We start from the raw sequence: 26,971 nt of genomic DNA on the forward strand, positions 1-26,971 counted from the left end.
GTTAGACCGAACGAGAAGACAACCTAACATGACACGATGTTAAACTATATAGTCTTTCCGTCTTTATTGCACTTTATGAAATAATTTTTAATGATTTTCTTTTTATTTTATGCTAAATGGATCCAACGGTGTGCCACTGGCTCGAAGTGCTACAATGTGGAAACTGCATTACTGCTTAGCCTGGCATGATGCGTAGCGTCTACGGAAGAGGCGTTGAGCATGGTAAAGCGCAACGTGTGCTGATTATGCGTTTGTGTTTGTGTGTGCCATTGCGGCATCTGCTCTTGACGCTGCGGTGTGGTGGTGCAGGGTGGCACCTGTACATGCTAATTTACGTGGTGTACTAGACGTGCATACTTTGGTATGTTCTGGTGGCTTATCACGGCCACGTGTACGGTGACAAATTTTAATTTTGTTGCGATAGAGGAGCATAGTGCCCAAATGAAATTAAATAACTTAAAGGGCGTGCCCGTGCACCGTGTTATTTTATTAATATTGCAGGAGAAAGACATGATTGTTTTGTTGAATGGCGCGGTTCCATCCATGGTAATCACAATCTCTGCGAGCTTGAAATAATTCGTGGTTGATTGCTTAAATGTTAAACCCTAATTTAATCGGAACATCAATTGTGTGATTTTTTCTTAAATTTATATGTATATACCACAGCCTAACAATATACTAGAGTAGCGTCGACCTGACAGCCCTATTTAAAATAATAAGGAGCTAATGCCAAGCGTGGTTGACTTTTTATTTATTTTTTTAATTTAAAATAAAGGACGAGATGAGCAGGACGTTCAGCTGATGGTAACTGATACCCCCTGCCCATTACAATGCAGTGCCGCTCAGGATTCTTGAAAAACTCCAAAAATTCTGAGCGGCACTACAACTGCGCTCGTCACCTTGAGACGTAAGATGTTAAGTCTCATTTGCCCTCTAATTTCACTAGCTACGGCGCACTTCAGACCGAAACACAATAATGCTTACACATTAGTCACTTTACTGCTTCACGGCAGAAATAGGCGCGGTTGTTATATAACTTGTCAATCAACATCGGTAACAGGACTATTAGATTCGCTACATTTTCTATCTCGCTGTTTCTCCGTTTGAGATATTCTTATTGCTAGTTTATTGCAAGTCTATAGTGTAAACGTTCTGAGGTTCGCATTTGTCTGGTATTTTTTTAAATGTAATTTTAAAATCAATGTTTTATTCTTAGATAAAGGATTGGTCTAGTTACCGCACTACCTAAGAACAATAGCTTTTTATTACGGCAACTATTAGATGATTGTGTGCGTGGCATCTTGACACTCAATGGCATTTACATTGAAATTAATAAAATACAAAATACTTACCGATGATGTGTGATCTTAGTATATGTGTCTTTCTTATTTCTTGTAGTTTTATTTTTACAAAGTCTTACTTCGCAACCCGGCATTTTAGTTTCAATTATTAGCACAGTTAAACTGAACATTAGGCACGTCAACGTCATACATTGTTCATCACACGTAATATTAGTTGCCGTACTTTGCGACTACGCCTGCGGTAACTAGTTCGAGCGCAGCGGAGACCAATATATTTTTTTTAATTTCCTATAAAAAAATATTTAACACTTTTTTACAAAATAGGAAACTTTATTGCAGTAGGCGTTACTTTGCGGAAATCCAGTCTCGTGTCAGATTTTGGCGAGTCAACACGTCCTGAGGATGCCTCGTGTAGAGGCGAAACACGTGTCGAATTGTTTAAAGACAAATATTGTTGGAATTAACACTAAAAAAACACAAATTATTTGGATAAAGTAGGAAACCAATTTATAGCACTTCGATAAACGTAAGAGTAACATAGCCTTGTAATTTACGGATCAATAGATATTTTCCTTGTAGAGTTTTTTTGCAGATTTAGTATTGATAAAGATGCGGAACCGATGACTACTCTTCCGAGGTTGTTAATGTCAGATTTAAGTGCGTAAATCTAGATAAATACTAAGTATCGCCTTTAGGATTTGCCCTTAATGGCAAAATGCATAAAGATCAGCTATCACGCAAAGAATTCCTAATTTTATTCTATATTAACTCTATGTAACATTGTGCATTTTTATATCTGTGATCTGTGTATATATTTATTTACATGGTGATTTTTGGGGGGGTTGAAATGCTTTGAGTTCAGTTTACAAATTACAAGGGCCATCCTTTCCTTCTTCTCGTAAACAGATATTTACCGATAGGAGGGTCTTTTGCACAGGATGCCGGCTATATTATGGGTACCACAAAGGCGCCTATTTCTGGCATGAAGCAGAAAACATTATTGTGTGTCGGTCAAATGAGACTTGACATCTTATGTCATAATTATCGACCTATTTCGAAATTATGCATTATCGCGAAAATATTTGAAAGAGTGATATATAATCAAGTATATACCGCTCTTAGGAACTCATTTCATTACACCCAGCATGGCTTTCTGCGTGGTCGATCTACTGTGTCCAATTTACTGCTACTAAATGAATTCATCTCGGAATCTATGGACTCGGGGGGCCAAGTAGACGTAATTTATACGGACTACACGAAAGCCTTTGATAAAATTGACCATACGATCCTATTAACAAAGTTGTACAACGTAGGAATAAGGGGAGACTTGCACCGTTGCTTTTCGTCGTACATTGAGCGAAGGCTGCGTAAGCTGTAGTTATTAGTAATTACACATCCAGTTGGATTCTTGTTCCTTGTGGGGTTCCCCAAGGATCTCTTCTTGGTCCGTTGCTTTTTGTAATTTTTGTCAACCATATAGCGTCCTGTTTCCTTTACTCTCTCTCGCTTGCTTTGCTTCGCTGATGACATGAAGATTTTTACATGCATTAGAAGTGCCAACGATGCATTAAAACTTCAATCTGACTTAGCACGCCTAGACAGTTACTGTCTTATCAATAAACTTGACCTAAATCCAGACAAATGTTTTGTTGTTTCTTTTTCTAGGAAACCAAAACAAATATCTGTGGACTACTACCTGAAGAATCAGTGTTTAAATAAATGTTTAACTATAAAGGATCTAGGTGTAATACATGATTATAGGCTATCATTTAATGATCACATAGATAACATTGTGTCAAAGGCTTCGGAGTCATTAGGGTTCGTCTTAAGAAGTTCTGCTGAGTTTAAGCATGCCAAAACTTATAAGTTGCTTTACTGTTCTTTTGTCCGCAGTATATTGGAATACGCATCACAAGTCTGGAACCCGCGATATAATATCAATATTGATAGAATTGAAAAAATCCAGATGAAATTCATAAAATACTTATGTTTCCGTTTGCGCATTCCCTATAGTTCTGAAGAGTACCGCAACTTATGCAAGCGCATGCACATACTTCCTCTCTCTGCGAGACGGGATATCGCGGACATTACATATTTATTGCAAATAGCTTCCAATAGGGTGGACTGTCCTGAACTATTACAAAAACTAAAACTGAATGTACCCAAACCTATTAGGTTTAATCCTCTAATAAATATAAAGCAAGTGAGAACAAACTATAGGCAAAATGCATTTTTAGTAATGGCAGGCAATAAGTTCAATGAAACCTCTAAGCACATAAGCATTGATCTATTCAACACAAGTGTGGCAACGGCGAGACGGCTACTGAACAGGGATTTTTTTGATTAGGTAGTATTGGATAATGTCATACAAGTTAGTTGATAATTTATTGTAATATTATAGGAGTTGTAATTTATATGCATATTAAGTTCACATATATTGTGTTAATTGTATTATAGTGTATCTAGTTTATATGTAATATTGGCTGTAGGTATGTTGGATTATAGGCTGGTGTATCGCACACATATGTAACTATCCAATTATATATATATACACGTGGGATTCTGTAAGTGGCTAGCTATGACTATTAAGATTGTTTTGGAATGTTATGAAAGCTGTTGAATCTCCTAATATATAGTAAATAAATAAATAAAAAATGTCTCAAGGAGTGGAGCGCAATTGTAGTGCCACTCAGAATTGTTGTATTTTTCAAGAATCCTGCATTGTAATGGGCAGGGCGTATCAATTACCATCAGCAGAACGTCCTGCTCGTCTTGTACCTTATTGTCATAATAAAAGATGTACAATAATACATTATACATTCTTCCACATAATTATTATCAATATCAACGTAGAGTCTTTGTTTCCGCCTATTACACCATCGCGATCGACACGTTTCAACACATAAAAAACATACAAAAATACAAAAGCATTTAGAATTTCGTTTTTGAACAAGTCTATTTATATATGACAACCAAAATTCATTGCATGTAAATAAAACACTCAATATATAAAATAATTTATTAATGGAGCAAATATACAACTAAGTAATGTACAATCACGGACGAGTAAAAAAGAAGGACTCCGTGTCACTTTACATAACAGTGAAGTACCAAAACAAGCCGGTAAAGGAGTAAATACATAGCCCCACGCACTTACACTAATACAAGCCGATCAGCCGCCATTATGAGATTTGCCATCGTCTGACAGATCAGTTTGCGTCGCAATAAAATATTTTAAAAATGCCGTTGTTATTTTTAAATTATTTGTGTCCATATATGATTATTCAAGGGAGAAAAAATTGTGTAACTGGTATACCCCGTAACCGCACACACACTAGCATAAAGGTGCTTCACTTGCGAATATCACGGCGCGGAGTCCTTCTTTTTTTACTCGTCCATGTGTACAATATTTTATGTTGTTTCACCATTATTTTTAATTATTTATATGTAAATTTTATATAGCAAAAACGATATTAAGCCTTTAACTTACCCTTAGCTTTAATAGTACCTAATACATATTGAGGTTAAGTTTTGATTGGTATTACTGGTATTAAAGAAATTTTCATTTCAATTAAATACTTTATTAAAATTAGTAACTGGTCACATTAATGTTATGGTACCTAATAAGTTTTTTTTTAATATAAGAGGAGGCAACGGGCTTATGTGGTTGGAAGTGGTAAGGAAACAGTCATAGACATCCGCAACCATCAGGCAATGAAAATGATGAAAAAATATAAGGAGAGACTGTTTTGAAGATAAATGATCCATGACGTAATCTCATGCTAAGTACCTAAACGCGACTAAAGAAATCACAAAAATAATGCACTCTACGGCACTTAGTCACAGTATTTGTTCCGCCAATATTTGTTTTTAAAACAATTCGACACGTGTTTTTCCTCTACACGAGGCATCCTCAGGACGTGTTATCTCGCCAAAATCTAGCACGAGACACACACCGATTGGCAGCGATCAGTTTCAATAGCCACGCTGTATGTGGCACTGTGGTGGCAATCAATAGTAGTATTATTGTCTTTAAGCCATGTTTTATATAAAAAATTGAGGCCCGCTGAGTGTGTCGCGCCCGTTCTTCTTAGGTCTTCTTCCATACCTTTTGGAATGGGTAGTTTTTGACTTTCAATAATTGATTTTACATCCTATTTTGAATAAAAATATTTGAATTTGAACAATACACACTTCTGGTTGCTTGCTTACTTGCATTAGTGTCTACTGGAACAAGGGCCTTATAAGAAGATGAGAAAAAAAAAGATGACAGCTGTGAAAACATAACATAGTATTTTCTGTAAAGCGAGTGTTACACATTTAAATAAAACACTTTTTAAAGGATTTAAACGCGTGCAATTGTAACTTAGTTTACATATTTTGATTTTGCGAAAAAGTTAATTTTTTTTTATTACTAGTGGGAGGCTTATTTGCACAAGATGTCGGCCAGATTATGGATACTACAATGGCTCCTATTTCTACCGTAATGTGTAAGCATTACTGTGTCTCGGTCTGAAGGGCGCCGTAGCTAGTGAAATTACTGGGCAAATGAGATTTGACAACTTATGTCTCAAGGTAACGAGCGCAGCTGTTGTAATGGGCAGTGCGTATCAATTACCATCAACTCAACGTCCTGCTCGTCTCGTCCCTTATTTTCATAAAAATAGGTTAACCGATGATTCAAAACTTTTCCAAATCACTTTTTTAACCCTTTCAAAAGTGTTTTATTTAAAGATGTAAAAACGTCTTAAAAAGTGAGGTGAATAGATAACATCTATTTTGAGCAATGCACGCACACTAACACAAAGTTCCATAGAAATCGCGCGTGTAGAGTTGCTTGTCGCGCACACTTAAGTAATAAACCTGGCCTCTTTTCATCGGTTGTCTAGCAGCAAGAGGCTCGTATGTATAAATCATCTAAGAGATAGTGATGGATTCTATAGAAAGTCTATAGAAACAATAATTATAAAGTAAATGTTAATATTTAAAGTTTATTACACGCTAGAACCTAAATATGTGTTACAGTAAGGACAGTAATGTTCGATCTTCTTGCACGTATCAATGAAGTACGGTATCCAGGCGCAAGGCCAGCAACTGAAAAAAAAAACATATTAATTTGTAAGTTTTCAATGCAGCGCTAGATAACACAGAGTAACTTTCAAAAACAGGGCTTTCGCCAATCCAGAAGGCTGACAACGCCTCTGAGATTCCGCTCATGTCACAAGCGAGCATGCATGACATTGGGAGTAACGTCTTCGAATGGCGACCACGTACCGGAAGACGCAGAATTGGTAGGCCGCCCCACAAGATGGACCTTGGATCTGGTCAAGATCGCCGGAATACGTTGGATGAGGACAGCGCATGACCGATTATCGTGGATATCTTTGGGGGAGGCTTTTGTCCAGCAGTGGCCATCTTGCGGCTGCGGGGTGACATTTATAATAAAATACTAAAAACAAATATAAACTTGTTAAAGGTCGAGCTATTAGGAATGTTGTTGTGAGAATTTATTATTTACATCTGGAATTGAAGAAAAGGTACAAAAGAAAAACAACTTAAATTGTTTCTGCCTTAATTCCCACTGTTCGAATCTTGAGTACGTGTTTTATTGATTAAACTAATTTTAAATGGACGTTTATAGAGTAAGCAATGTATTAATCATAAGTTGGCGATATTTTTTTTTAAATCATGGCAACCTCTACTTGCGGCCATTTTCAACAGGTAACTATGGTTTATCGTAAATAGTAAATGTAAGACTTCCAATGTGTATTAAGATTATAAAAAAATGGATGACTACAATTTATTAACAAAAATGTACCTGTTGACACCTGCTAACCTTAATGTTGAGGCTGACTGAGAGTTGGCAACCGTTTTTTTTCAATCCTTTACATTATTTCCTTTAAAATAACGTACAATTTATTAAAAAAACATGTGGGTGCAATTTATATCAGAAAATTAATTATACTAAATTAAAATACAGGTACTTGCGGTAAATTTTTTATTGGAAACCTATGGCTAATACTGCTTACTCCCTAAACTTTCATTTTAATTTAGTTTAAGGTCCCTATCCCAAGAAATCGCTTAAATAGCGCATAATTAAAACCATTTCTTGACAGTTTACACGAAGCTTATATTTTTACAAATTATATTTATCTATCTACTATATAGAATATGATAAGATTTTTTTTTACATTTCTATATTTTAGACAGTGCCAAAAATATCACCAAAGTATCCCTAATTTTTACAGTTGGCGCAATGCTAATCATTCAATCTAGATAAAAATTGTACGAAAGTTTATTAACTGTACACCAATACTATTTAACATGACATAGTTTTGTTGGTTTTGTCAAGAAAATTGTATTATGTTTGTAATAAATTAAAATGCTTTTATTTCAGAATTAAAACTGTGGCGATCTTGTGTAGAGAGGTGACCTAGCTACCGCTCGATTCATTGGCCATTTGCTTGGTCCCCAGCCTTAATCAAAATAACACGTACCCGCAGAATCAAACGCTGGTATCTTAGAATATAATAATAATATAATGAAATTAGTATGAAATAAATAAACTGTGTTGTAAAGTAATGCGTAAATAATGTCAACAATTTGTTATCTGAGCAGTATGATAAGATTAATGTAGTTACACAAATAGATATGAATGTTTACCTGACTACAAATACTAACAACATACCTTATTCAAATTAAAAAATCAATTATATTGAACGTCAAAAACTACCACCCATTGCAAATAGTGTTACTCAGAGACCTGAGAAGAACATTCCCCAGTACCAGTTTCTTCCATTTGACCGCATACAACGTAGAGCGGCTCGAATCACCGACGATCAAGTCAACTCCGATCGGCTTGATTCTTTGGCATTGCGCAGAAGTGGGTCTTGGCATCTTCTAGCGCATTTATCATGGAGTGCTCAGAGGACCTGTTCGGGTTGATTCCGTGCAAATTACCACCCGCATCACGTTGACGTCTGGCATTCAACAACCGCGCGTTTTGCAAGAAATATCTTGCCTCGCACAGCCACTTTGTGGAATCAATTACCTGCTGCGGTTTTCCCGAACAGATACGACATAGGGACCTTCAAGAAAAGAGCATACTCCCACCGTAAAGGCCGGCAACGCATTTCTTGACACCTGTTGTTGCGGATGTCTATGGGCGGTTGCCTCACCTCTCCCCATCTCGTGAGCCTCTTGCCCGTTTGCCCCCTCTGATATTAAAAAAAGCACATTGTTGCTCAGAGGGCAATAGAGAGGGCTATGCTTGGAGTTTCCTTGCAAGATTGAATGAGAAATGAGGAGATTCGTAGGAGAACCAAAGTCAGGGACCTAGCCGAGATGGTGGCAAAACTAAAGTGGCAGAGGGCACAGTACATAGCTCGACAGACAGATGGCTATTGGGGTAGTAAAGTCTTCGAATGGCGACCACGTAAGACGTTGCCCCAAAATGGACCGACGATTTGCTAGATCACCGGAGTAGGTTGAATAAGGACAGCGCAGGAGTGATCATCATGGCTTTGGGGGAGGCCTTTGTCTAGCAGTGGACGTCTTTCAGTTGAAATGATAATGATGATGAAAATGGATCAATTGCTAATTTAAAAAAATATATTTATGTTATAATATTTATTATATATTTTCTATGACAATATGACAAAGTAAATATAGAACAGAACGACAAATTTAATCAGAGAGTAACGGGAAGTATACATTAGTCACTGATAAAGATTTAAAAATAACTGGATCTTTTATTTAAATAAAATACTTTTATAGGATTAATTGCGTATGATTTTCAATGTAATTTTCATTAGGTTTTTCAGGGAGTTAATCTGGTTGTGTAAATAATAATTAAAATGTTACTTTTACGTAAAAACGTTATGTAAAAATACAGCTATACACGCTATCCTTTAATTAAGAAAACAGTATGACTCGACCTTAATTATTAGATACAAATGCTGACCCGGCAAATTTTGTTTTACCATATAAATTAAGTGAGGCCGTACATTGTATGAACTGTCATATTATATTATTATTTAAAATCAAATCAATGTCACTTTATTCATGCAGGTCAAGGAAATGACTTTTCTATTTATATCCACCGCCTTTGAGGGTTGAGCTAAGAAGAAGATAAGAAAAAGATGTGGCAAGAAACTCATTGTGAGAATCACTCACTCACAAATCATTTCAGTTACAATATATGTAAAGCGGTGCAACAATAATACTCAAACTACAAATACTCAAAACAGGAAATGTAAATTTATACGTAAAAACCAGAGGCCGACCATTACTGTATCAACAATAATAGTAGGCCATGGTACAGTAGATGCGTCATTCATGCAAATAAACATCCAATAGAAAATATTTATTCATCTTTTATGGTAAGCCGAATGCTAGAATATGTATGCTGAAGTTTAATAAGACTTCAGCATACATATAGACTTCTCATAGTAATCGTAGTGCCACTAACAATATTTTAATCATAATATTGGCTTGAACCAAACTACACACGAACACTACACACATACAAAATCAAACTTACCAAAAAATGCATAACAAGAAGGCAAAAAAATGTGTTCTGGCATCTATTACAGCTTCCACTCTTGTGATGATTTGCCGTTTGCACACACCACAGAAAATATTGGAGGGTCGGCTTCCTAACTCATGCCTCGATCTTACAGACGTATTGTTTGGTAAAGAATCTTTTTGCACTGGATCTTTATTTGTTTTCGTTTCATTTTTCTCATCAATTTTCATTTTAATGTTTTTTTTGTTAAAAATGACATACAAGGATTGTTTTTTTTTTTTTTTTGCGCTCGAGAGAGCAGGCAAGGGAACCAAGCCATACAGCCTTGACAAACAAAAAATGAATAGCGAAACTATCATTTTGTATGAAACGTGCAGTGATTGATAGATTTATTTATTAATTAAAGCACACCACATCATATTATACAATACAATTTTCTTAATATTATGTTACAATTAGTAGTTCTAAAGTATAGGACAATTATGGTGAATATAAAAATTACAAAAAAGACTCCCTAAGTACTTCTGAAAAATAGAACTAATACTATCGCTACAGTAAAACCAAAAATAAGAAATAATATTAAATTTACTACCAAACTTAAGATACATACAAAGCAAATAAAGAAAGACAAGAAAGGAAAATACAAATTATAAATTTAACCTATTAATTGGAATAATGGAGAAGAAAAAAAAACTACTTATTTGACTAATGCAAATTGAGTACCAGCTAAGCGTTTATCAACACTTTTTTTAAACTTGAGCAGCCCGCTTCTGAATATATCAAGTTCTGAATTGGTATCGTTTATCTTATTGTACTCGCGAAGAATACGAGATTAGTTAATCGAGGTTATTGTTATTAGATCGACAGATGACGGCTATAATCTTGTAAAAAAAGGAGATAGCCGAAATCTACCACGTTTTAAGCATCTGTTCGCTTTCAAACTTAGCCGGATTATACTTCGTCGCCATTTGCGATACTGTAAATACTACTATTTCAAATATATGTCAAATCACTGTACGTTTCATACTAAACTAAATTTCATTTTTACTTACCGCAGTCCGGCCTCTGCCACTCAGGATTCTTGAAAAACCCAAAAATTCTGAGCGGCACTACAATTGCACTCGTTACCTTGAGGTATACAATGTTGAATCTCATTTGCCCAGTAATTTCACTAGCTACGGCGCCCTTCAGACCTTTACACAGTTATGTTTACGTATTACTGCTTCATGGTAGAAATAGGCGTCGTTGTAGTACCCATAATCTAGCCGACATCCTGTGCAAAGGAAATTATAGCCAGCCCACTGGTAAATTTTATGTTTAGACTAAGCTATACTTACGCGTGTTTTTATCTTTTAAAAAGCATTTTATTTAGCTAATTTATAACTTACATAAAAAGACACAGAAATGCAGCAAAAGTGTGTGTTCTGCATGACGTCACTGCTTCAATTCTTGTTGTAACATTTTGGTTACACGTTGCACAGAAACAGGTGCTGGGTTGAGTTCCCAAGCTTTGCATCACAATCACAGTAGGATTTGAAGTTATTGTGGACTGAAAACGTTTTGGTTCCTCTATTATCATTCTATGTTGATCGGTCGGTTGCTCTGAATACGGTGGTGGTGGGGTCCTAATATCCATATTTTACGCTTCACCACTTTAACATGAACAGTATCAGAAGATAGGTCCCGTGTTTCGTTACTAAAACAAATATTAATTGTGCAACTATTGCTCCATTGTCGATGAGTGACTGATTCTGCAAAATACATTTACCGATAAACCGTTGGCTTATCTCATTTTACCTATCTATAGGCAGATAAAAAGGGCAGTCATAACATTCAGTTAATATTTTATTATTCAATGCTTTCTGAAAACGTGTACTTACATGGCTTAGCTACAATAAGGGATAATATAAAACTCATCAATTCCTTCTTCTTAATTATTAGGATTGATTGATATTTTACTGATATTAAAATAATTTTTAACTTTATTTTCTACATTTACATGAAACCTATATAAACCCTTGGCTTGGTCATGGCAATCAAAATGATGAATACAATTTAGTCCATTTCCTGGCAATTTTTTCTTTAGTAAGATTATTGAATATTTTAATTTATCGCAACATTAATGTTACAAACCAATTGCATCACAATAATTATGGGTATATTTTGTCAGCTTCTAATATAACTGTGTTAATTTTACGGTGTAAATATTAATATTTTTTCAAATGAAAATATGGGACGAGAGGAGCGAGACGTTCAGCTAATGGTAATTAATACGCCCTACCCATAACAATGCAGAGCCGCTCAAGGTTATTGAAAAAACCAAATATTCTGAGCGGCACACCAACTGCGCTCGTCACCTTGAGACAAAAAATGGCATTTTTGTTTTTTAAATTAATTCCTTTAGAATTATTTTGGACATCATTTCTAATATAATCAATGAAGTAGACACTACTACCTACACATAAGATGTCAAGTGTAATTTGCCCAGTAATTTCACTAGCTACGGCGCCCTTCAGACCAAAACACAGTAATGCTTACACATAACTGCTTCATGGCAGAAATTGGTGCCATTGTGGTAGCCATGATCTTGCTGGCAAGAGAGCCTCCCACTGGTACACAAAAATATGTATATATACCAATGATTCACAATATCTTAGTAATAGATGTAAATGAACATTTTCAAAAAATTTATGTGTTACCAAGATTGTGGTATGGTATTGTAGCATGTGGGTCCTCCTTTACACGCAGGATCGTTTCTTAATCAAATAATCTAATACTTTTAATACTTCTTACAAATTAATACGAAGGCCTACCGTTCTTATTTTACTTCATTTCTAATCTGTCTCATTATTCAATTGTCTTCTTATTCGCATCAATCTTTTTAATATTATATTTTAAATCTTTACGGCCAACCATAGAACAATGAGTTCTTATATGCGGATAAGAACTCCTTGTTACATTATTATAATAGTTTTTATAAAATCTTGTTTAATAGTAACTAAATATTTATCTCCAATGACACTTCCCTAAAAACAATATAGAAGTCAAATCTCCAAGAACGTGTACATAGGCTGCACTAAAAGTCAATAATCGGGAATGGAATATTTCCACAGTTCCTGTCATATTAAAATCTTTTTAGTTGAAAACTCCTTGGTTTTAAAAATCGAATACCATTTATTTATTTAAAAAAAGATTCTCGGTCTTGTCACAAGGTCGTGTCAAACGTGTTGGGAAAATAGAATTGACTCGAGAAAATTCTAGAACGATGATTTATTATGACTTTCGAAGTAGTTAAACACAAAAACAGTGTGTTGCCCGGATGATTTCTGCATTTGGTGATGAAGCCCCTTCCAATACCACAATTTATCGCTGGTTTGCTGAATTTCAACGTGGACGTGTCTAGCTCAGTGATGATCCCTGTTAAGGTCGTCCAAAACTGCAGTCACCAAAGAAAACCTTGATGCTGTGCGTAAGCTGGTTGAGGAAGATCGACATGTGACATACCACGAAATTCAGGCACTTTTAGACATTGGCATGAGTCAAATACAAATATTCTTGCATGAACAATTAGGTGTAAAAAAGTTGTTTTCCCAATGGATACCGCATTTGTTCTGTGAAGAGCAAAAAGCGGCTCGCGTTACTTGGTGCGTCAGAACTCTCGAAAGATTCCACGCAGGATCCTCAAATGCTGTATACAACATCTTATCAGGTGACGAATCCTGGATATACGCGTATGAACCCGAAACAAAAAACCAGACAAGAGTTTGGGTAACTGTAAAAATCTCAGTTCCTCTTGAATTTATTATATAATTTATTTATTATATAAATAATTACTAATTTGCTACTTGCTATCAAAATTCAAAATAAACGTTCCTCCAAAATTAATAAGAAAAAATGCCTATTCGTTGTTAGTAGTACCACAATCTAGGACTAATCTGGGTCAAAACGCAATTATTTCTAGGCTCTGTAGGTCATATAACTCACTGGCCAAAACGTAGAACATAGATTTATTCTTTCCGCTTGCTGAATATAAAAATAAATAAATTATTTTACAAGCGTGACTTAGAAATCTTGTTTTCATATTTCATTTTTATTTTAAATTATATATTACAATATTTATAGATTTTAGTTTTTAAATTGATAAAATTACTGTCTTATAAACGTAGTAAAAATTATGAATGCTGTGGTAGCTTATAAGTGAATTAACTCTTATCCATATTATTATTATATTTTCAGTTTAAGCATGTAAAGAGTATAATTTGTTAGTTGCCCAAATAAATAAATAAACAGCGTTTGGTTCACCAAAATAGAACTGGTAGAGGAGAAGATTATGAAGACCACAACTTACAATTATAAGCATTCTATAGTCCGAGACATGATAGTTAAGCCAATAGTGTCTTGAATATAGAATCAAAAAATTATAAGTGAAAAAACAAAATAGATGAACGATGCGGGACGCAAACCCACGACCTTTGGCGTTCCGTGCCAGTGCTCTAACCAACTGAGCTTACCGTTCGAGTAACGTATCGTCATAAAATCTTGTATACTTTGTTCAGGTTGTGGCTTCATCTATAGGATCTACTTTACAGTTGATAACCAGCTCAACCCCAATAATTGCATATTACGAAATTGACTTGAGATGTCGCTCTTGCAAAATTTAAACAATTCGTTATGTTTTAAAGTGATAACCCTCACTATTGGGTATTTTTGTTTTCAAATTTAATTTGTGTAATAAATCCCAGAAGTGACGGTTATCAATTCAAAAATAACAAATTGAATTAAATAATATACAAGGCTTGCATTTGGCACCTTATTAGAAGTTGTAAAAATTACAAAATTGCTATTTTTGTAATTAATTGCAATCAAAAAAATTGGGATTTCATCTTCAAAAGACTGAAATAGCCTAAAAACCCCTGGATACGATCGGTACAATACCATATACCTATTAAGTATTTTGAAATGTAAACCAGAACTGCGAAGACTCCTCATCATAAGTGGCCTTGAATCCTCAGTAGATAAAATCTGCAAGATTTAAGAAAATAAAAGTTTTATTATGAAAAGGAGGACAATCGAGCGTACGGGTCTCCTGGTGTTAAGTGATCACCGCCACCTACATTCTCTTACAACACCAGAGCAATCACAGGAGCGCTGCCCGCCGGAAGGTACCCATGTCGTATCGTCACGGAAACACTGCACAAGGAAGCTCATTCCACAACTTTGTAGTATGTGGAAGAAAACTCCTTGCAAGCCGCACTGAAGAGGACCGCCACACATCCAGATGGTGGGAATGATATCCTAATTTGTGGCGTTTTGTGCAAAGATGGAATTTGGCGGCAGAATACACAGAAAAAACAGCTCTTTGGAACACTCCCCGTGATAAATGCGGTAGAAGACACTCAATGAAGCGGCGTCTCTACGCAACCAACCAAGTGATCCAGCCGCTCACAGAGCATTGGGTCTCTGACAATTCGAGCTGCTCTGCGTTTCACCATACTGATATTTAACTTAATATGAATATAATGTTGTGTAAAGATTAGAAAATGATCGTTATAGAAATTGAGGTTAATAGCCTGAAAAGCAAACGGTCAGTACCATAGTACAAGTATATCATCATTTGTGTTAACAGAATATAAACAACAATCACTTGCCAAAGTAAAATTTTCCGATACTACCTTTGTTCTTTTATCGCTCAATAAAAGATAATTTCTTATCCATATAATTTGAAACAACAAGAAAAGTAATGAATGGTTGTGAAATAATCTCTCCCTATAGTAATTAACTGTGCATAACACTAAAAAAGTACTTAAATATTGGTTAGAATTTTAGCACATCACCAAACTTTATAAGCAGACGGCTTTATCTGTTTTTACCTCTGTATGCATAAGGTATGCACGTGTATATTTTATGAAAATTAGGGAGGAGATGAGAAAGACGGTCAGATGATTGTAATTCATACGTCTGCCTATCAATGCAGTGCCGCTCAGGATTCTTAAGTAAAACAAAATTTCTGAGCGGCACTACGATTGCGCTCGTCACCTAGAGACATAAGATGTTAAGTCTCATTTGCACAGTAATTTCACTAGCTACGGTGCCCTTCAGACCGAAATACAATAATGCTTACACATACTGCTTCACAGCAGATATAGGCGCCGTTGAGGTACCCATAATCTAGCCGGCATTCTGTGCAAAGGAGCCTCCCACTGGAAAATAATGTTATTGCAGTGTAATGTGTAAATTGCATGCAATTGGATTGAAGGGACATGCATTGTCGAAACTATATCAGCATTGGGACAACACAAGTCAGATAAAAATATCGTTAGTATAGAAAATACAACCCACAACAATGTTAATAAAAGTGTTTGTTCTTTGCGCAACAATTTTTATTTATTGTTTCAAAACAATCTCCATTAGATAAAGCTTGTATTGTTATCAAACAATGTTGGACACTATAAGTCTCGTAAACACTCGTCAACTTTTCATTCTGTTGCACGCAAGGCCTGCATGTGTTTGTTGTCTCAAAAATTGAAAGGTGAATTACGTTGTTTGAAAATATAAAAATGTAAGTAGTAATTAAATGGCTAATATAATACATTTTCATGTATTTCACCCGTTTATAAAATTTTAATAGTGTAGAATACCGAATACTGTGGAATATAATATCATTTACACAAATAAAATTTGAAAACAAAATATAATGAACGATGCGGTACTCGAACCCACGACCCCTCGCGTTCCGAGTGCGAGTGCTCTTCAAACTGAGCTAACCGTTCGAGTGACGTATCGTCATAAAATCTTGTATGCTTTGTTCAACTCTCAGGTTGTGGCTTTATCTGCAGGATCTACTTTATTATCAAGATCTACTAGTCAACCCCAATATTTGCATATTAGGAAATTGACTTGAGATGTCTAAGTGATAAGTTTCGTCCACCAATTTATTCACGAGATGTAAAAAGAATGTCCGTCATTTGCCGACTTATTTCAAAAGATGATATCGTAATCCTCATAAACCAAGTATAATGCACAAAAAAATCTGAATGCCACATTCAGAGATGTGCGCCAAAAATAACTATAACGTTTCGATTTGAAGGGCGGCAATGTGGAATGGGAGAATCATTTTAAAATGGAACAGATCCGGGGGTACATAAGCCGTACTAAGCGTGGCCTACGGCAGTTCTAGTTCTGACTCGAAATTGTAAAGAAGAAGAAGAAGAAAAGAAGAAGTAGTGAAAAGTGGAAGTGTTCGAAGAAGAAGAAGATAGAAGAGACTTAGTGTTCGGTCCGGTGTGACGCGTTGAAGGTACCGCCGCCCACAAGAGGAACAGCGGCAGACCGGCGAAGTGCAAGTTCAGAAAAAGTGAACGCAAATAAAGACTCGTTCCTATAAGCGAAGTATTATTTCCAATCCCTGACCCACTCTCGTGTCAATATAATGCTTTATCCTTTCAATAATTTATTAATTTTTTTCCTGGTACGATCAAAGGACAAAATAATTATAATAACATTAGTATGTTCATCGGTTTGTAACACGTTTGATAATTCTTAAATAAATGGGGATCTTGAAGTGGTTGATACACACGTTGAAAGATATAAAGACGACAAAGCGAATAAAATTTATAAGCATTTTACTTTTAAGTAAAGGCGCAAGACAATTTACAGATAATAATGCATTATTAGCAAATAAATCCAAGGTATAGCGTGATAGGGATCATTTATAGAAAATCATTTTTGTTATTAGAACCACACACAAAATTGTTTTTTAAAAAATTAATTGCATCGGCATTTTTAACATTCGAAAGGAGATAAGAGTGTTTGTTATATATACTGTATGTGGAAGGTGGTATGAGGAAAACTTTTAGATATAAGATTATAAACAATGTTCCGCCAATCTTAGTAGGGATGAAGTTATATCATTAACCCCTGACCAAGGTTTTTTATCACATTATATTTTAATTTTATAATAAAGGAGAAAATGATTCTTTAAGGAGCAATAATAACCACACAATAATTGCTTTTATTTATTTGGTAAATTTATTCTGCAATCTAGAAAACTTAGGGCTAAACGTTAATTAATGAACTTCTTATAGTCAGATAATTCTTATCAATTTATTTGTAATACACTCTCAAATTCACATAAGGCATTAATTAGTTAATTGTACATATGTAATTGATACGACCTACCTATTATAATGCAGTGCCGCTAAGGATTTCTAAAAAATCCAAAAATTTTGAGTGGCACTACAATTGCGCTCGTCTCCTTGAGACATAAGATGTTAAGTATAGTTTACCAAGTAATTTCACTAGCTACGGCGCCTTTCTGAGCGAAACACATTAATGCTTACAAATAACTGCTTCATAGCAGAAATAGGCGCCGTTTTGGTACCCTTAATCTAGCCAGCTTCCTGTGAAAAGGAGCCTCCCACTGGTAAATCATATGCTAAGCTATCCAATCAAAGTTATTATAATAATTAACTATTAAAATAAGTAATTTCGTTTTAATTTCCTTCTGTGTAATGAGTGATATGTTGGACGCCTTCAATAAGCATTGCTATTCAGATGACAGTGGGTACTGACGATGCCGAGCAGGTATCTATTGGGAAATCGTCATATAGTGCTGAAAGAAACTTGTTTTGTGTCTAATATTAGTTTCTAAATTATAAAACTCTCTTAAAAATGCCGCGGAATGGGGAAAAATGAACCTTGTCTAATTCACGGCAGAAATAAGCGCCGCTGTTTCTTTTCCTTTCAATAATTTTTTCATAAGTCTAATAGAGCTGCTATGTATAGCACTTTCTCTGCTATTCAGCAGTTCATAAGCATTAGTCATCTGAAGACCACTGATGTATACGACCGCACAATATCTACATAAAGTTCACCTATCTTTATATATATATTCTTATTCCAGATCAAAGATGACGACCGAATATGATAATCACACATGCCAGGGACCTCCTCCGTATCCTGGTCTTCAACAGTCTTTCGACCCAGCCGCAAGCCCGTCCACAGTGAACGACCCAGTCATCAACATCATCAGCAGAACGTTGGCACCAAATGAAAGAATAATAGTATGCGGGTCTTGCTGGCAATATATCAATATTCGACCCAGGTAGGTCAACATACTAATCTATTATAAAAAAAAAATTAAATTATAAAAATTTGTTTCAATTTGAATACAATTTTTTTAAATTACAATTATTTCACTATATTAAAAAAGTAAATTAATAAGTAAAGGGCGATTATTTCACTATATTATGTGGTGTGATATTTCATGTTCTTACAAATTTTGAACTGAACATAGAATACTGACTTAAGAAAAAATTGTTGATATTTATAAATTATTACGTTATAACGGATGATTTCTGGACATGCCATATTTGGACGTAATTTCAGAAAAACATTCCAAACCACAATCATGTCGAAATTGAGTTAAGAACACAAAACTGGTCAGGTGATTCATATTAAGGAACTGACAAAAAATGGCAGCCCTACTGTCACTCTTTAAATGATCATGACTTACTCTAGCCCAACCCACATATATGGAATACACTAATATTTTTAATTTTTAAACATTAATTTCTTAAACAGTGATGTTTGTGGCTTGGAACGTTTTTCAGGAAGTACGTCCATTCCATACAATTATTTTCAAAAAATAATTGTCATTTGTTCTCATATTGTGTTATCGTTTTTAAAATTGTGTTGCGGCACTGTAATGATTTTTAAGCGAGAAAAAATGAGAGCTATGATTTATTTATGATTTTCGATGTGGCTTAAGTCAGCAACATAATAATTGTAGACTTCAATTTGAATTTGGAAGCTGCTGTTCCTGGTTCAGTGAATCTTGATCACCTCTGTGAAGATTTTCGAGAGGGTTGCCCGAATACTGCTAATGAAACTAATATTCATACCAACCATATGACAACTGACTGAAAATGTCATCAAATTTTTATTGTATCAGGAATTGGTATGAGCCAAGTGGCTCAAAAAGGCTCATGCGTTTATATCAAAGAACAATCATTAACTGTATATAATATTGTCACATTCTCTTGCAACACCAGAGGAGTTGTAGGACCGTTGCAGGCCTTTTAGGAAGAGATTTGCGCAATACTCCATTTGTGGCAGGAACGAATGTAGGCTGTCTCTCTGTAAGCTAAACTCTACATTGTGGTTTGGCTTGGAACTTTCTTCCGCGTTCAAACAAAGAATGGGATGAGCCAGTATGATACGACATGGGTACCTTAAAAAAAACGCTTACACCTTTGTAAATGGCCGGCAACGCTCCTGTGAGTCTTCTGGTGTTGCAAGAGAATGCGGTGATAACAGAATATCATCTGACCGCATGAACGTTCGTCCTCCCCAAAAAAACAGATTTACCTAAACAATGATTTCAAATGATACAAAAGTGTGTATATTTACAGGAATTTGTAAAACATTTGAAGCTTTTTGAGAGAAATTTGCGGAACAATAAATATAATATCATGATGATGATGACAATTTGTTATGTTTTTAAAGTGATAACCCTCAATTCTGGGATTGACTGGGACTGACTCACCCGGACTCGAACCGATGCGGGGTTCGAGACCAGCGTCGTTCATAAAATTTTGTTTTTAAAATTTTATTTGTGTATTAATCCTAGAAGTGAAGGCTATCACTTTAAAAACATAACAAATTGTTAAGATTTACAAGAGCGACATCTCAAGTCAATTTCCTGATATGCAAATATTGGGGTTGAGCAGGTTATCAACTGTAAAGTAGATCCTATAGATGAAGCCACAACCTGAGAGTTGAACAAAGTATACAAGATTTTATGACGATACGTTACTCGAACGGTTAACTCAGTTGGTTAGAGCACTGGCACGGAACGCCAAAGGTCGTGGGTTCGAGTCCCGCGTCGTTCATAAAATTTTGTTTTTCTAATTTTATTTGTGATGATGAAGTCGTTTGATTTCAACGTTGTGATGTATCTATATGTATATCTCAAAGATATTGAATATATACAATTAAAAAAATGTAGATATTAATACGAATCATTATGAGGTTATAAGAATTACTATTTAATAATTAATTAAAGATATAGTAGTTGATTAGTTAAATCCTGATCATGCAATATGCCTCTATTCTACATAATATTCATTGCATACACAACGGCACCGTACAATACATCTCTACTAGGTTCCTTGTAATTTTGGGCGTTGGGAAGAAGAGTTTCGTAGCGATATGTGCTTTCAGAAGGCATGCCACATACTGTGATATACGTCGGGTATCAAAAGCCTATCATATTAACAGAGTATAAACTCTAGGTATTTTTATTTGTCAATTAGTTGCTGTATCCTACTATTATATTTCATCGCCTCCCTAAGGAACTCTTTCTTTCTAATTTCTGAAAAAAAATAATTATTCATATACATCCAAGAAATAAAAATTTAAGTGGGCTTAATCTTGAAGTGAACTTCTATGTATAATTAGATGACTAATACTATACTGACATATTATCTACAATATTTTAATTATATATTTCTCATTGCAGTGCAAAAAAGGGCAATAACGATAATATATCCCAGGAACCTGTATCGTTTCCTGATCCTCAGCAGCTTTCCGATACGTACCAGCCCCAAGTAGAAGTACCACATGGACTGACTGAAATACCTACCATTAACATTATCAGCAATACATTGGGACCCAACTCTCAAATAATAGTCTGCTACACTTGCAGCGAACATAAAATTACTCGATTCGAGAGGAAACATTTCACAAGAACTTCGTATTTCATTGGGTAAGTACTGTTAAGAAGAGTCGTACAATGCGTAACAGAATAAATCACATGATATTTTTATGCTTAGTTTGACATTCCAGTGGGAGGCTGCTATGCACAGGATGCCGGCTAGATTATGGGTACAACAACGGCGGCTATTTGTGCCGTGAAGCAGTAATGTGTTAGCATTACTGCGTTTTGGTCCGAAGGGTACCGTAGCTAGTGAAATTACTGGGCAAACGAGACTTGATATTATGATATGATATAAATAAACATGATATTATACTGTTTGCTGACGATACATATTTGTTATTAAAAATAAAACGCCAGCAAAAACTTTCTGTCAGGTTGACGACGACATTGCTGAAGTAGTAAATTGGTTTAATGTTAATAACTTACTTTTAAACGAAAGAAAAACAAAATGTGTAAGTTTTACACTTCGAAATATAAAGCACCAACCAACACCTATAAAAATTAATAATGAAAAACTTGATGTAGTAGAAACGACAACATTCCTAGGCATTACATTAGACTTTAAGCTAGAATGGGGTGCTCACATAAAAAAACTTATGTAATCGACTTAGCTCTGCAGTATTTGCGATAAAAAAAATTAGGCAGCTGACAGATGTTGAAACGGCTAGAATTGTATATTTCAGCTACTTTCATAGTGTCATGTCTTACGGAATTATATTGTGGGGTAGGGCTGCAGATATTGAAAACATATTTGTGCTGCAGAAAAGAGCAATTCGAGCAGTCTATAAAATGCGTTCAAGGGATTCATTGAGAGAAAAGTTTAGTGAAATAAATATTATGACAGTACACTGCCAGTACTTATACGAGAACCTCCTATACGCCCATAAAAATATTAGACAATTTAAAAAGAATAGTGATGTACACAGTGTCAATACTCGAAACAAACATAAACTCGCAATTCTATCTACTAGGCTCCGTAAAATTGCTAAATCTTTTAAAGTGGATTGTGTTGTATTTTATAATAAACTCCCAAATGAAATTAAAATGTTACCTATTAAATTATTTAAATGTATCATAAAAAATAAATTAACATCTAAGGTCTATTATAGCGTGAAAGATTATTTGAATGATAAAGATAGTTGGAATAAATGTTCTAAATTTTGCTAATGAATATTGTTGTACTCATTTGAATGCTATTGTAACTTTTGTACTTCATCCTGACTTGCACTAAATAACTTATAAAGTTTTACAGTGAATAAAGATTTTTTGACTTTGACTATGTCTCAAGGTGAAGAGCGCAGTTGTAGTGCCCAGTCAAAATTTTTGGGTATTTCAAGAATCCTGAGCGGCACTGCATTGTAATGGGCAGTGCGTATCAATTACCAGCAGCTGAACGTCCTGTTCGTCTCTACACATATTTTTTTTAAATTCAGATCTACATCAGAGGATGTGCTTATCCATTAAACTTTTTTTAGAATACCATACTATTTCTTATAAATCCATTATTTTAGTCACAAAAGAAAGCTGGTTGCAAAAGAGTTATCATTAAGTTCGCTGTATATATAGTGTAATGTCCGATACCCATGTCGTATCGTCCTGGAAATACTGCACAAGGTTGTTATTTCATAGTTTGGTTTTTTTTTATGGAATAGGAGGACAACCGAGCGTACGGGTCACCTGTTGTTAAGTGATCACCGCCGCCCACAATCTCTTGCAACACCAGAGGAATCACAGGAGCGTTGCCGGCCTTTAAGGAAGGTGTACGCGCCTTTTTTTAAGGTACCCATGTCGTATCGTCCCGGAAACACCGCACAAGGAAGTTCATTCCACAGCTTTGTAGCACGTGGAAGAAAGCTCCTTGAAAACCGCACTGTGGAGGACCGCCACACATCCAGATGGTGGGGATGATATCCTGGTTGTAGATAGAAACATGTTCAAGAATATTTTTAGACGTACAGATCAACTATAGGCGACATTATTGATTGAATGCAATTATGTTTATATACGAACAGACTGCTGCACCCTGAGGCTATTTTATTATATATTTTTATAGTATGACATTACTTTATAGTTGATTTTTAATAAAAAACCCCGCTGAGTCTCTTGCGCCCGTTCTTCTCAGGTTTGGGGCACAATATTTTAAATGGGTGGTAGTTTTTAACGTTTCATTATTTTCAAGTGATTTTAAATTCAGGCTTCTAATTTAACCCACAACGAGTATATAGGGGGTAGAAAATGGAAAAAACTGCTTCGAGAAAAGGATGGTACAACCATTCCGCTGTACTAAAGATATTACAAAAAAATATGATAATCCCAGTCAGTCAGAATTCTAAGTGTTACCATTATCATCTCACAGACTGCCTCTCCATCTTCTTTTCCACGTGCCTCTCCATTACTGGTGGTCAGCAATCAGTTTTATAAACTACTCCTTGTCCATGGCTAGACGGAATAGTCCTTGGACTGTCTTGATGCCAGTCTACTCCCTTATTATCTTTTTGCCTCTCCTTAATTTCACTCAATTTCCCCCGAAACTTGATCTTCCCGGAGAGGTGTAAAATTTTATAGGAAGTAATATTTAGCTGACCATCTATATCAGCACCAATTTTTTACTCATATCCTACCCTTCTTAAACCCTAAGCTTCGTCAAAAGTCTTCCTAAAATCTAATGGCTAATTACACTAACTTCTGGTTCTAAATTTTATTCCTGTATTGTAACTCTACCTATGGACCTCAGAGGCAACTATGTGGGAAGGGTCAGTAGTAAAAGGACGTCCTAGAAAAAGGTGGATAGAAGACATGAAAGTGACAGCAGGATACTTATGGAAAAAGATAGCAATGGACAAAGAGGGAAGGAACAGGCTGGAGGAGGCCTATACCCAAAAAGGGGTTCCAATCAATAATGATGAAGACAGTACATAACAACAGTTATTAATACCAATAAAATTAGATTTTTTCATAATTAATTATTTATGTTAAATGTAGATAATATTATATACTTACTATGTAAATAGTTGTAACAATATTAATAAGTAATATTTATTATAATTAATGTAATCATAAATGATAACTGTAATATAACTGTAAGAATGTCATGTTATAGTAGATTGGAAATACATAGGTTTTATTATTTTAATAAGATTTTATTAATAAAAACTTTTTAAATAAATAAATCCATTTATTGAAAAGAGTGCGAGAAAAATCCCGTAAAAGTGTATATTTACCTTACCATTGTATGTATGTACCTACAATTTATCGAAATTTGATAATGATTTAAAAAAATACAACATTATAATTTTTCAATTTGTAATTCTGGAATCTGAGTAACAGGAAAACTTCAAATGTGTTAATATACTACTTAACATTGTATTCCAATTGCAGATCTGAAGAGGCCAATGAATATTACAAGTACTCATCCCAGCACCAACTTCCACCGTACCCTGGTCTTCAACAGCCTTCTGATCAACTCAATAGCCAGTCGCAAGTTAAAGTACAGCCTGGTCTAACTGGAAGCAATGTCATTAACATCAACAGCAACACATTACAACCCAACGCTCAAATAATAGTGAAGAGAAAGGGAACTAAGAACTTAAGAACTTCATTTTTATTTGGGTAAGTTGTAGATGAGTTTAATGAGATAAAATTCAATGGATATTTTTATGATCACATTGGTAAGGGGCTACAATTTCCGCAATAAGACCGCTAAGTTGGGTCCATTTTGCGAGCAGTGTTGGCCTGTCATTCCAACCAGCCCAGGTCCTTCCAGAAGTTCAGAATACTCCTGGGGTGTTCGCGGACTTCTTGGAGCGACCTTGTATTTACTAAGGTTTTGCCCATTGGTTGGCCACCCCAGCAAATTCTTGGATTACATGAGTGACTTTATTATCACATATTTTAAATTTTAATTATGTTTAAAAGAAGTCCAACGTCATGTCATTGGGCTCCAAATTACAATAACAATTAACACAAAACAAGACTCAAGCCTTATAATTAAAAAAACATTTTGCATATTCTTGGCATACTCCCAGGTATAAACTTATGCTATTTTAATTTGTAAGGCCACTTATGTCAAATTACTTTTAATTATGGAAGTTAGTAAAATAAGTATAGTAAGTAGAGTTCCTGCTTTGTGTAAGAATGATTCTTTCACTTAATATGCTTTATTAGGACCGCAACAAAATGTTTAAATATTATATAAAATTAAGAAATTATTCTTATATCAATAATCATGTCAATATACAATGAAGAAGTGTACCAACAATACTGGTAGAACTTCCACGGTGGGTCTGATCCGTTGACCGAAATAGTTGCCAGCGCTTCGGTTTCCAGTAGCTCTATTGAGACGCATGGATAAGTATAGTTTCATTAAGAAGTAATTACATATTTCATCCTGATTTTTTTCTGCCCAATTTTACAAGCTCTTAATTAGCTCAAGTTAATTTATATTTTCTACAATGATGAAAGAGGGAAGCACGTGCACACATTTAGAACCGACGAAATCTCCACTCGCTTAATATCATAATTGTAGATCAAAAATGGAGACTAAATCATCTGCCACGAGTCTGCCACAGGTGAAGTCACTGCATGGACTGACTGGAGTACCTGTCATCAACATTATAAGCAACACGTTGGGACCAAACTCTAAAATAACAGTCGGCTGTCTTTGCCGCGAACATATCAGTACTCGAGTGGAGAGCAACCCTTCAGTGAGGATTGTCTCAGGTTTACTTGGGTAAGTAAAATGAAAAAAGGGATATAATGACTGAGAATTTTGGATTTTGTGATTAGCAGATTAGCTTATCTCATACCATCAGGCGAACAACTTGATCACCTCATCATATTATTTTTTCATCCAAAAGTAGGCTTTACGAGCATCCTACAAAGCGTAATAATGCAAGAATGATTAAAAGTTTTTTTATTTATGTAAATTGGGGTATACGGGCAAGAGACTCACGTAATGGGAAGTGGTAAGGGTGGCCCGGCCATGGACATCAAGGGGTCAAGCGGAACTTTGCTAGCCTTTTAGTTGGGAGTATGCTGTATGCTTGAAGTTGCCAGAGTCGTATCGGTTCGGTAATTGGTAGCTAGTAATTGATTTCTCAAAACCGCTGTGTGAGGCAAGAAGATTCTCGAAAAAAACATGTTCACGTTATAGAATGATAGGCGTCAACATAATGCGGATGGGATATCGCATCTTGTACGTCAAGATGCCATCCGTAGTGGAATCCGATGTCTAGTATCAACCCGAACAACTCCTCTAAGCAGTCTGTTTGGGGTAGAAGGCGCAGAGAGAACACATATCTCAACGCAAAGCCAATGAATCAAGCCGTTCGGAGATCTCTTGATAGTCGATGATTCGAGCCGCTCTTCGTTATATGTGGTTAAGGACAGCGCCTGCCCAGAGGTGTGTTCAACGGCCAAGTCATC

General features: G+C 35.3%; 1 protein-coding gene and 1 long non-coding RNA gene across 6 annotated transcripts in view; one reads left to right on the plus strand and one right to left on the minus strand.

The window, feature by feature from the left end:
• Positions 1-26,971, plus strand: part of LOC126973797 (uncharacterized) — a 106,503-nt gene that overhangs the window by 6,013 nt on the left and 73,519 nt on the right. For 2 of the 5 annotated variants that reach the window (XM_050821124.1, XM_050821123.1), the window contains exons 2-5: positions 18,731-18,931; positions 21,350-21,595; positions 24,926-25,156; positions 26,073-26,276. In XM_050821124.1, the coding sequence (XP_050677081.1) occupies positions 18,738-18,931; positions 21,350-21,595; positions 24,926-25,156; positions 26,073-26,276 (875 nt within the window). In that variant the 5' untranslated portion in view covers positions 18,731-18,737. Of the gene's footprint in view, positions 1-16,253; positions 16,388-18,730; positions 18,932-21,349; positions 21,596-24,925; positions 25,157-26,072; positions 26,277-26,971 lie in introns of those variants that run through there. The other 3 variants (XM_050821121.1, XM_050821122.1, XM_050821125.1) reach the window with 3 other exon arrangements.
• LOC126973814 (uncharacterized) lies at positions 6,273-12,325 on the minus strand. The gene is made up of 2 exons (XR_007731423.1): positions 11,217-12,325; positions 6,273-6,395 (listed from the first exon to the last, which is right to left on the minus strand). It is a non-coding gene; the product is annotated as an uncharacterized LOC126973814 (long non-coding RNA).

Source organism: Leptidea sinapis, chromosome 30, assembly GCF_905404315.1.
Source record: "Leptidea sinapis chromosome 30, ilLepSina1.1, whole genome shotgun sequence".
NCBI lineage: Eukaryota > Metazoa > Arthropoda > Insecta > Lepidoptera > Pieridae > Leptidea > Leptidea sinapis.